At 34.8% G+C, this 12,959-nt stretch overlaps 1 protein-coding gene across 1 annotated transcript in view; it reads left to right on the top strand.

Annotated features, from left to right (window-relative positions):
• Positions 1-12,959, top strand: part of CIP2A (cellular inhibitor of PP2A) — a 51,555-nt gene that overhangs the window by 22,098 nt on the left and 16,498 nt on the right. Inside the window, exons 9-16 of the mRNA XM_063099837.1 lie at positions 574-792; positions 2,474-2,633; positions 4,192-4,333; positions 5,391-5,490; positions 8,205-8,323; positions 10,680-10,875; positions 11,750-11,824; positions 11,914-12,024. Coding sequence (XP_062955907.1) covers positions 574-792; positions 2,474-2,633; positions 4,192-4,333; positions 5,391-5,490; positions 8,205-8,323; positions 10,680-10,875; positions 11,750-11,824; positions 11,914-12,024 — 1,122 coding nt within the window. The remainder of the gene's footprint in view (positions 1-573; positions 793-2,473; positions 2,634-4,191; positions 4,334-5,390; positions 5,491-8,204; positions 8,324-10,679; positions 10,876-11,749; positions 11,825-11,913; positions 12,025-12,959) is intronic.

Below are 12,959 nucleotides of genomic sequence, written 5' to 3' on the forward strand. Positions count from 1 at the left end.
GTTATGTAACAGTGTAAGGCCGTATTTATAAAGTAGAAAAGAAATGGAGTACAACAGGGGAACTCAGGGTCATAATGCTAACATTGTGTAAACATAGTGTGGAAATAGCATCCTTAAGGTTTTAAATCTTTGGGAAGCCACTTTTGTGTCTTACTCTACAGTATGCTTTATAACAGTTCTTGGATTTTTAAGATTATAGCAAGTATTCTTAATTCAAATTATGTTTTTTAGTGAGTTTCTTTAGTGATTCTAAAAACAAAACATTTTTGTATTTTTAAAAATTTAAGTACTATAGCAGTGTAACATTAGTTGAAGTTGCCCTTCCCTTTTTGGTTCTCATAGTCCTGCTTATCCGAAATATGCACCATTAACTAATTTCTTTGTAACCTTCTGGAACCTAATCACACATTTGAAAAATTACACTAAAAGAAAAATTGGAAGCTACTTTTATTTTTTGGTTTTGGAATTTTTTTTAAAAAATATAACATTTTCAGCTTCATTATATATATATGTTTGCTTTGTATATTAAAGTCCAATGAAATTGACATTTAATGAAGACTTTATATCGCACAGGTTTTGGAATTACTTCTTGCCTTCTGTTCAGTGACTCAGCTGCGCCATGTGCTTACTCAGATGATGTTTGAACAGTCTCCATCTGGCAACACCATTCTGGGAGGCCGTCCTAAGTGTTTAGAACCCACTGTGGCTTTACTTCGTTGGTTAAGCCAACCTTTGGATGGTTCAGAAGACTGTTCTGTTTTAGCACTGGAGTTGTTTAAGGAGATATTTGAGGTAATGGGATGGTTTACATATTGACTTTCCCACTTTCATGAATTTTCCACTTTCCTGATTCTCAATTAACAATTTGTTTTAAAAATCATTCATAATAAACTTACAGTTCATACAGTTTAGAAAAAAATTCTCAATGACTAATAATCCCATTAGACTGTCATTCAGCTATTGAATTTTTTCCTGCCAATGTTACGTATACTAGTATTTTCCTTTTTTTCACTGAATAGCTTATATACACTCATTTCAATGTAATAAGTAAAGGTCTGACAAGTTTTTTATGGTTAGTTGTATGGCTGTACTTGCAGTGGTCACATTCCGTGTATCTCAGTAGGTGCTGTCTTAACTGTCTTTATTAGGGTGTTGAGTGTATTAACAATGTATTAGTACAGTCATGCATCGCTTAATCACTTAACGATAGGCATACCTTCTGAGAAATGTGTTATTTGGCAATTTCGTCACTGTTGGAACATCGTGGAGTGTACTTATACAAGCCTACGTGGTATAACCTACTTCACACCTAGGCTATATGGTACAGCCCATTGCTCCTAGGCTACAAACCTGTACAGCGTGTTATTGTACTGAATACTGTGGGCAATTGTAACATAATGGTAGATATTTTGTGTATCTAAAAATATCTAAAATAGAAGAGGTACAGTAAAAATACGGTGTAAAGGATTAAAAAATGGTATACCTGTATATGCACTTACCACAAATGGAGCTTGCTGGACTAGAAATTGTTGTGGGTAGTCAATGAGTGAGTAGTCAGCTAATGAACTGTATACTGCAGTAGACTCTGTAAACACTGTACACTTAGGCTACACTAAATTTATTTTTTTTTTAAATGTAATTGCACAATGATGTCTCAACAGTTAACAGTGTCACAAGGTGATAGGAATTTTTCAGCTCCTTTATAATCATTTTGGACTACCATTGTAGTGGAGTTCACTATTGACCAAAATATCATTATCCAGTGCATGAGTATATTGGATTCAGTTAGTGGGGTGGAGCATTCCAGACAATGTGCTAGGCACTTGGGATACAGACAAAAATTTCTACATTCTGGTAGATTCTAGTAGCTGGGCAATTTAGCATTCTCTACTATTCTCCTGTTTTTATACCCATTCCACCTACCCCAGTATCTTTCTAAAGTGTTTCCCTCTTATAATCGGATCCTATGCAGAAAAGGAATATGTGTATGAGTGATCAAATACATTCACTAAGGATTATGCACAAATAATTCTATTTTATCTTTGTCTTGACTGTTAACAATCAATTTTAGCATTTAAAAAGCCCCTTGAAATTGTTGATGAAAATTATTTGTGGCTGTGAACTATTAAGACCGGTGTCTATTATTTAATTACTATAATTACATTTTAGCAAATTCAGGATATTTGTTTTTGATACTTTTAATTTAGAATAATTTTTAAATCACATAGTTCATTAAAACATGTTTTGTTTATAAAACTTTACTGTTCCATTTGGGAAAAAAAGCCATCATAGCCCTCAAAACTGGATAAAAGAGTAAATTTTAAATAATAATTTTTAAATAGGAGATGTGGGTCAATGAAGTATTGAAGTAAATATAAGAAATTTAAGAAGAGCGTTAGAGCTCAGTGATGACTAATTTTTTGTTTTATATTCTGTCTTAATTTTTAATCATTGGTGATGGTTAATTCTCCAGGATGTCATAGATACTGCTAACTGTTCCTCAGCTGACCGTTTTGTGACCCTTCTGCTGCCAACAATCCTTGATCAGCTTCAGTTCACAGAACAAAATCTAGATGAGGCCTTAATAAGAAAAAAATGTGAAAGAATGGTCAGGGTCATACGAGTTTTGTTAAATATCCTTTATTGTCATAAACATGAAAACTATATAAATTATCATATTTTTCCTAGTATTGCATTTACTGCATTGTATCTTTATTTGTAATTTTGTCACTTCTTATGCTCATGTCTATTCAGAATTGTTAAACTAAAGTTTAAGTTGCAGAAAAAATCTCAACGAAGAGTCTCTAAAAAAGTCCAGACTTTTTTTTTCCTTTATTTTTCGGTGTAAAAGCTTTTAAGCTAAAGTACATTTTGAGAAATACTCTTTAAACTTGAACATTTTTGTTACAATTTGAGATTTGGAGGTATATTCTAAAATGACTGTTCTGTTATTCCTTGTTACTCTCTTCTTTTGATGCTAATTGCCATGCTGACAGATTAATCACGCCATTCTTTGGTGGAGGGTATAAGAGTACAAAGAAATATTGATGGAGTTGTCATGATTTTAGCCCATTTTTTTAGCTTGTGTTTTAAAAATGAAAGCCTTCATAAATGTTTTAATAAAGATGTCACACTTGGTTATAAAAAAGACAAATATATCAATACAAGTTGATTCATTTTAAGAAAAGGAAAACATTGAGTACTTGTATAATTAGTTTTATTGCTTAACTTCTGTATACTGATTTTCTTATGTCTTTCCCTGTGTTTGCTTTTCCTAAATCAATTAATTTTGAGTTGCTAAGAAATCCAAGTACCAATTTTTTAATATTTCATTAGTTCTTTTTTACTATGAACAAAGAGCCACAATATCTCAACCATTTCTCTAAAATTTACCTGGTCAAGTTTCCTTCTATATTGGAGCAACAAGAATATGCCCAACTTTGTCCTACCCTAGAGCAAACTTCACCTGTTTAATCTCCATTCTGAGCTTGCACTCCTTAATTTTCCTCTTACTTTACAACCATGACTCTCAACCTCGTATTTGTATTGGAATGATCTGGGAACATGTAAAAAATATTGACATCAAAACCTTATTTCCAGAGATTTTGATTTGGTGTAATGTGAAACCTTGCCATCAGTAGGGTGTGTATGTTTGTACATTGGTTTTTTGGTTGTGATTGTTTAAACTACAAAGGTGATTCTAACATGTACCCAAAGTTGGGAACTATTACAGTAGAGACACATGACGACTTTGCTTAACCTTATAATTAATATAGTTGGGCTTTCTTTCATTGAATAGTACCATAATTTGGCTGTTTTTTAATGATAGATACTTTGATTTACTATATACAAAATGTGAGAAAGTAACTTCCCTTAATCCAAGAATATTTATTGAACGATTGTAATCCCTGCTAACAAAACACAAACATCCAGTGAAGAATCACCCTTTCTCTGTTTGACCTTTGATCCAGAAACTATTTGGTGCCAGTTCATCTTTTGCCACTTACCAGTCACTTAAATGCTTTGAGCTCCAGTTACGTAATCTGTTATTGAGCCAAAGTAGCCATAATTACACAAGGTTGTGGTTATGAGATAATTTGTGTGAAATCATCCTGAATGTTGTAAAGTATTATACAAATATGAAGTATTTTGAGAATTTTTGTTTATTTGTATACCTTAACAAAAACTTACCTCTGTGCGGAGATGATACTCTGAAAACGCATGTTGCAAAAATTCTGACTACTATCAAGTGTACCACTCTAATAGAACAACAGTTTACATATGGCAAGATTGATCTGGGGTTTGGAACAAAGGTAGCAGATTCTGAATTATGGTGAGTATATGAAATCCAGATGGCAAAATGGTAAGGCAGTAAAATGTGATTCTCATCCCTTTTGGAGGATCATCCTTGGGTATGTTCTGTTAATTCAAAGTATAGCAAAGAATTAACAAAAATATTTTCATAATGAATTTTTTTAAATTAATTCAATTCATAGATTGTGTGTTTCTGAAGAAAGTTGTTAGCTTCTATGGTTTTTCATTTTTTAGGTTTGTTTTGTCATGTTTTAATTTATTGTGATTTTGTAAGGGTCCTGAACATTTCTGGAGCTCCTTTTTGACATTGCTTTAGTAATTACTTAATTTGTTTGTTTATATAATTTTACATTTTTAAATGAAAGGCATGAAAAAACGGAGGAATGGTTTTATTAAAAGGAAATTAGTCACTGCTGAAGGTTTCTTAATAACAAAGACAGCTCTTCTTTTTTAGCATGTCACGAGTTGTAGCTAAAGGTGGATTTTCACTGACAGTAATGAGGCATTCTTTTATACCTCTTCCCCGTCATGAGTTAAGTTCATCTAATACATCTTTATTGAGGACTTGCTAGGCACTAGACCCTATGATTTGTTCCCATTTCCATCAGAGTCATAATTGTTATTAATTATGCTCCTCAAGAACAAGGATTATCTCTTTTTACTTTTTTATACTCCCTTTCAGGTACAAAGCTGAAAACACGGCCCAGTATAATTCATTGACTACATAATAGGTATACTGTATTGCTGGAGGTTACCCTTTATTGTTGATATTCCAGTGACAAAGCTAAGAATTAAATGGGTCATGTTCCAGTACTACTACTTATCTGGAGCAGAAAGTTGAAGTATGTTGGTATTTGAGAGTAGGAGAAGAAACACTGTCTAAACCTAGATTGTTAATACCAGTTCTCTTTGGGTTCCAAGTTATAAGAATGCTGATCTCTATGATATTTTTTGCTTTTCAACAGAAATAATACTTTTTCTTGAGTTTTAAAAACAAAGATGTTTCATTAGAATTATGGACAGAAATAAGCTAAGAAATTTCTGAGTTTTCTAATTTAAATGACTTATTTTTAAAGCAAACTTGCTGGTGATGTAATTTTGAAAACTCTTGATTTGATGAACAAACTTAAACATTTGGTTCCTGGTATGGAAGTAAGCTTCTACAAAATCCTTCAGGTGAGTTTAAACTCTTCAAGCATTGAAGTGTATTCATACGTAAATGCTTCCTAATACTTAAATTTCTGTCTTAATATTCTTAATCTTCAGAAATGTTTCTCTTAGAATTAACCATCATAAGAAAGCTTAAAATTGTTAATTGTCTTAAGTAGTTATAGTCTCACTGCACTGTTATTTTACATAGTTTCATAGGAATTGAACGTAAGTGCTCCTAATTCTAATGTACAGAGTGTTCACAACAGTGCTGCTTCCTCAGCCTTTTCCTTTCTTGTGTCATACTTGCAAGTTTCTTCATTTGTTTCTCTTGGCATTGGGGAGAGGGTGACATTTGTTTTAGGGTTTTTGGTTTTGATTAGGGTTGATGAGATAGGGTACTAATGGGATAGGGAGATATCTGAAAGAAAAGGAGTTGATTGTGAGTGATGATAAGATTAGAGGGGGCATGCAGAAAATAACTAACTCACAAATTCCAATGATAATAGTAGGTGATTAAGAGCTCTATATGTTATCAAAATACAAATTTAGTTGACTGAGTTTTATTTGCAATTCTAGAATCAGGTAATACCTCATTCTATAAAACATGAGGGTACTTCAGAAAGTTCATGGAAAGATTCATAATATCTTTTAATTCTATTTTACCATGAAATTTTTTTTTATTAATATTATTTTTTTACATTCTATGATGTTGCAGAACAATTGGGATTGAGAGGGAGACAGAAAAGGGGAAGGAAATGTGATGGAAGGAGGAAGAAGGAGGGGGCGATTAATGCCTGTGACACACCCCACATTCCCACAGGGAAGACCCATGGGGGGCTTCCAGTAGTGGCTTGGTTATTGATGGGCTGGGTGCAGATGTCAGGGGGGTGTGGCTAAAGCCCTCGCCTCCCACCACCCCAGCTCAGGAACCCAGGGCCCTTCTTGCCATAGTTTGGTGGTTGTCGCTGGGCTGGCTGCTCCTGTCGGGGCTGTGACCAAGGCCTGAGACCACCCCACCACCCCAGCTCAGGAGAGCCCAGGGCTCTTCCTGTGGCAGCTCATTGCTCATTGCTGGGCTGATTGCTTGTGTTGTAGGGGACATGACCAAGGCCTGAGGCCCCCCCACCACCCTGGCTCAGGAGAGACCGGGGTGCTTCCTGCAGCAATTCGGTGATGGTCACTGGGCTGGCTGAGGGTCTGGTGGCAGCGTGGCTGAGACCCTCGGCCCCCGACCGCCCAGCTCATGGGACCCTGGGGCACTTCCTGCGGAGTCTCTATGGTTGTTGTTGAGTTGATTGCTTGTGTTGGGGGGCATGACCGAGGCCTGAAGCCCCCCACTGCCCCAGCTGCATGAACTTTTTAAAGTACCCTTGTAGAAAGGGTGTTCCCATGAGCTGAGCAGAGGAGATTGGCTTCATAGATAGAAAAGGACTGAAGAAGGCAGAAATGGAAGCAAAAGCAGATTGGTTGTTCCAGAGTTATTTTCCTTATAAGGTTAAGACAGAAGAGACTTAATACACTGACTCAGGTTGACTGGAAAACTGACCCATTTCAAAGTTCAGTTTGATTAAGTGACACTTAGCCCAAGTGACGCCAAGTAATTCCATTCTGGTTTGTTCTCGTCTGTTCTGCTAGGGCCTAGTGCAGGAGGCTAGTCCAAAACAGCAGCCTCCCATAAACTTTAACAATACCTACCTTGATATCTATAATACCTGGCTTATAACAGGTATTTAACAAAAATGTGTGAATTAGGATACTGCAGTAACTTAACAGAGATGACTCTAGTGAATGTATAGATAGGGTAGAAGCCAAAACTGAAACCTTAGGCAGGGGCTGCTTATATACTTTGAGAACATTATACTTAAGAGAACAGGTTCAAATGTTGACTCTACTAGTCATTGCAAGCTTCAGCAAGTTATTTCACCTCTCTGAACTTCAGTTTCGTTGACTACAAACCGAAAATAATGATCCCCCTCCATGGGAAGAGTTATGAAGGGTTACCATTAAGATTTTGTGGAGATAAAAGCCTGCTCTTATCATAGTTCTGTGGCATCGGATTTTACTTGAGTTACCTACAAGGCACATAACATTTTAATTATAGATAATTTATATTTTAATATTTTCTTCACTAACAGCTTAATGTTTTTTTAAAAAAAAAATCAACTCAAACGAATTTTATATTAATTCTTAGGAGATGTTTCTCATAATAGATGATTTGGGGCTTACAGTACTAGTGTAAAATATTTATATTTACTGACATGAAAGACTTAAAGTATATTGTTTCAGTCGTTAAATTTAAACTTCTGATGTGAGTTAATTGAATTTTACATTTTATTTTATAGTTCTAATTAATTTGGAAATGATTAGCCTTTTTTAAAGTTTTTCTTTTAAATGGTAGCTAGAAAAAAATTAAACAGTAATTCCAAATATCAGTCAGTTGTGAATGATATTTTAAATTCATCAAAATATGTAAGGCGGAATTTTCATAGGCACACTTGAACATATTCAAAACCTTAGCCAGATTTTTTTTTTTATGCAAGTGTTCATATTGATTACATGGCAGTGTAAACAGCTAAAACAAGGTAATGATTCATAATACATTCAAACATCAGATGGAAACACTTTAGAATTTTCCTAGAATTATTTTATGACTTAGCTCTGTTTACTCACCTTATTGTAAAATACTTGACATTATTTATTCTTTCTGCCTCTTAATTTTTGGTTTGTGATTTGCTTAGGATCCACGTTTGGTTACTCCTTTGGCTTTTGCTTTAACATCAGATAATAGAGAACAAGTGCAGTCTGGACTGAGAACATTATTGGAAGCCGCTCCACTGCCAGATTTTCCTGCTTTAGTGTGAGTTGTAATAATTTGTATTGTATCACTTGTGGTGTTGGAATGGTCTGCTATGTTTCTTTAGTAGTCCTTAATATAGTAGATTAGTAAATTAGTGAATTGAAGACTTCATTATAATAATCTATAATCTCTCAAATGATTTAAAAATTTTTTGATTTCTATAACTGAAAAGTCCAAATGTATATTCACTCAGGGAAAAACTATATCCGGGTGGTTAAATATGTTATCTGGGTACTATTCTGTCTCTTACCAGTTTTTTTTAATGAAGTAGTTTCTGGACACTCTAGCTTACATCCTGCCAGTTTAGTTCCTTCATAGAAAGAACTTTTCCTTCCTGATTAAGTGAAAAGTCTAAACATCATTGTCATTGACCAGATCTGGGACATTTGCCGGGGGTCAGCTACATCAACTACATGGACTGAAAATTAGCTGTCATAGGGGAGTGGGAGAGTTTCCAAAGAAAAATTCTTTGCTTTTATCAGAAAATAGAATAGGTGATGGCCAGACAGAATTTTTCACTGTTCTCATTAATTTCAAACAACAAAAGAATATTTGCAATTATGTTTTTAAAAATCTCAGGTTTTGGGGCTGTTGGTAATCTAAGTGGTTAGCAAAATGTCTACTAGGGGTCCAATTTAATAATTTTTAAAAATTTTAAGTGGTTTTTATAAATGGATTTATAAAAGTGGTTTGAGTAATTTGAAGCAGTTGGTAAATAAGTAAGACATTTCCTCTATGCCAGGTGCCAGCAAACTGGCCAGTGGACAGGGGCCTATTTTGTAAATAGTTTTATTGGGACAAAGTCACACCAGTTCTTTTTATATTATCTGAATTGTCTGTTGCTGCTTTTACACTATAGCAACTTGGTTGAGTACTTGCAGCAGAGACCATATAGGCCCTCAAGCCTAAAATACTTATTATCTTGTCCTTTAAGAAAAACTTGGCTAACCCATTTTATATGCTGTATACTGACTTAGCAGTCCCATTTTTCAGAATTAATAATTTAGGTAGTCATAAATTAACAGTTAAAAAACTGTGGAATGTAAGACCTAGAGACCACATAACCAAAATTCCCTTCATTTTATAATTTTTTTTTTTTTGACAAAAAAATAGACAAGAAACTTCTCAAGTTATAAGGTAGAAGTTGTCTTTGAAGCTGCTGCATTTTGTGGTGGCTTGCTTGCTTTTACTGTGGTAACCTGACATAAAGCAAAACCACACAGCTTCAGAGGGGAGAGCTCCAGCCTCACGGAACATCGGAGTCTCACCCTCTGCCTCAGTATGGGAGGCCTTCCCTGTCTTACTTGTGTTGTAGATAATTTTTTCTTTGGGCACTACTTCAGGTATCCATTTATGCTTACTATTTAATGCCCTTATTTGACATTATCTTAGACAGCTTAAAGTGAATTTATATGATGGATGGATGGGTGGGTTTTTTGTGTCAGGCCCTCTTCTAGGCATTTTTTTAAGTTTTTTTTGTTTTTGTTTTTGTTTTTAATTTTATTTTTTCATTGTACATGTTTATCAGGTAAAGTTTGTTGTTTCAATACGTGCAGATATTTCATAATCTAATTAGAATAGTTGGCCTATCACTTAAACATTTATCATTTCTTTGTGGTTATAACATTCAAGATCCTCTTTTCTGGCTTAGGCATTTTAGATATTGCAGTAAGTTAGACTGGTTGCCTGCTGTCATGAGGTTTGAGCTCTAGATGGAAGATAAGTTACAAAAATAAGTTTTATATTGTGCACATTACTTTGAGGAGGAGGGATGGTTAATATTAGTATTACTTAGTGGGTTAGGGAAGGCCTTTCTGAGGAGGTGAATTTGAACTAAGACCTGATAATAAGAAGGAGCCAGCTCTATGCAGATCTGGTAGAAAGAGTGTAGCAGGTAAAAAAACAGCTCATACAAAGGCCCTGAAGCTGGAAAAAGATGGGATTTTTAAGGGGCAGAGTGGAAGTCAGGTTGGTAAGAACTACTGGGTAAGAAAGGGGAAGGTTGGAGGGTGTAGATAAAGGCCAGGTGATGTCACCCATGGTAAGAAGGTTGCTCTGACCAATACCAGTAACTTTGTACTTATTACAGATAATGCACACACAAACTAGTTTTAGAATGCCTACAAACAAGAGATAAGAGTTGTCATTATAAAGGGTTTTAATTAGAAAAGGGTTTCCTCTGGATTATTTAGGATATTTTCCAAAACCCCATTTTATCATGGTCTCCAAGATTATTTCAAGAACATTTGAAGACTTATTCCAAAAACAAGACCCATTCTAAAAGATACCCTAATTCTACCGTAACTCTGCCTTTGCTCTATTTTTATGTAATTATTTCTTTTTGACTCTCACTTAGACTTGGAGAAAGTATAGCAGCAAACAATGCTTATAGACAACAGGAAACAGAACATATGCCCAGAAGAGTGCCTTTGCAATCATTAAATCACAGTTTTCCAGCATCAGTAAGGTGTTTTACTCCTCCCCTTTTGAAAGATAGCATTCCTGGATTGAACATTGAGGAATTAATAGAGAAACTTCAGTCTGGAGTGGTGGTGAGTGATAAATAGCAATTATAAATGGGATTGTGCTTGGTACATACCAGTTGAATGCAGCTCTGATTATAACATTTATTTAAACAACTCTAGATGCAGATTTCATCATTGAAAGCTTATCTTTTAATATAAAAAGTAATGATATTCTGGAAAGTTTGGAAAGAAAGGAAGAAAAAAACCAGTCTTAAAATTTCAACATGTCAATAGAGCTATCCTTCATTCCCTTGTTCCCCACGCACCCAGCTTTAGAAATATTTTTAAAATTGCTGAAAGCATACCAGATTTTACCCATATATTCTTCTGCAATAGCCTCGTTAGTGAAATGCTTGTGATCCAACTGATACAGCATTTTTTTTTTTTTTTTACTTTGTTACTCATGTTAACTAAAATAAAGATTACACAGAGGTCAAAGAAAATAGCATTTATTTGGGAAACAGAATTGTAATTCAGGTAGACTGTGTAACAGGAGCCCTGAATAGTGTAACCTAAGGAATGTACAGGAAAGGCTTTTTATAGGGGATTTCCACAAAAAGTTGTTCTTAGAGGCAAATGCAAACCTGTTCTGATTGGTTAGTTAATTAAGGTACTTCCATCTGAGAGATGTTGAGGGCTGGCAGATACTAACTTCACTTGTTATCCAAATCTATTGAAACATCCTGTGGTTTGACCTTTAGCAGGTATGAGTGCAATCCTATCACAATCTCCCAATTCCACGTTAAAGCCTTAGCCCTGATTACTACATTTTCTTTTCACACTCATCATCATACTCAGGCATCACTGAATTTTAATGATTTAGTTTCAGAGTAGGCATTTGTTTTATGTTGTCATTTGCCAGGTATTCAAATTTCCTGATTTTTTAACTATTAAAACCTAGATAAAGGATCAGATTAATGATGTGAGAATATCTGACATAATGGATGTATATGAGATGAAACTGTCCACATTAGCCGTGAGTACGAGCTTATTTTAACTATATGTAATAAGCTTTAGTAGATGTTTTCCTAAAATGATGAAAATTAATGGTGTGTTCTTTTATAGTCCAAAGAAAGCAGGCTACAAGATCTCTTGGAAGCAAAAGCTCTAGCCCTTGCACAAGCAGATAGACTGATTGCTCAGTATCGCTGTCAAAGAACTCAAGCAGAGACAGAGGTATGTACAACATGAAGACATGTCTGATCAGTAGAAAAATTAGTAAATAAAAACATGTACAAAATATTAGTTATGTGTTCGTTACTCTGATTGAAGTAAATTGTCCTCAGCATTTAACATAACTATTCTCTTCATCTTGAAACTGTCCCCTTTAATTTGGGTTATATCATTGTCTTCTGATTTTTTTTCCTACCTAATTGATATTCTTTTCCCATATCATTTATGGTCTACCTTTAAGTTTTGGGGGCTCCCAGAATTATCTAAGCCCTGTTCTCATGTTTATGTGTTCTATCATTTCAACCATTAGCAAAGTGTTAATGTTCTCAATTACATATGTCACGCACAGATCTTTTTCCTCAGAACTAAATGCCACCTGTGTAGTTTCATTTAAATATATAAGAAATACTTCAAACTCAGTATAAACAATATGAACTAATCACCTTTCCCTATTTTTAGATTTATTCTTCTTTATTTCCTCCACTGTTATAATTTCCCAAAAAAGAAACCTGGAAATCACAGTTTACTTGCTATAATTATTCACCAAGTCCAGTTGATTCCACCTTCTAACTATTACTCTTTTCTGCCTTGTCTCTGTTCCTACCACTGTTTTCTATAGGTCGGATCCTTTTCATTTTTCATATGAATCACAGCAGAGCCTCCACTTAGTCTTCCTACCTTTAGTCTAGTGCCCTCTTCTCAGCTGCCCTCTACACCACAATCAGTCATCTTTCTTTTGTGCTTGATTCTACCTTCTCTCCCTACCCTCCTCCATCTCTTTACCCTGTCCCCCAGGGATCTCTGAGGCAGTAATCTGATCCTGTCCTTCCTGTGCTAAATAACCTTCACAGTAGCTCACTATTACTCAGAAATATCACTAAAATTTCTTAGTTTGACTACAAGGATTCTAACTACATACTTCTCAATCCATATTTTGC

The sequence above is a fragment of the Cynocephalus volans genome, chromosome 1, assembly GCF_027409185.1.
Source record: "Cynocephalus volans isolate mCynVol1 chromosome 1, mCynVol1.pri, whole genome shotgun sequence".
Taxonomy (NCBI): Eukaryota; Metazoa; Chordata; class Mammalia; order Dermoptera; family Cynocephalidae; genus Cynocephalus; species Cynocephalus volans.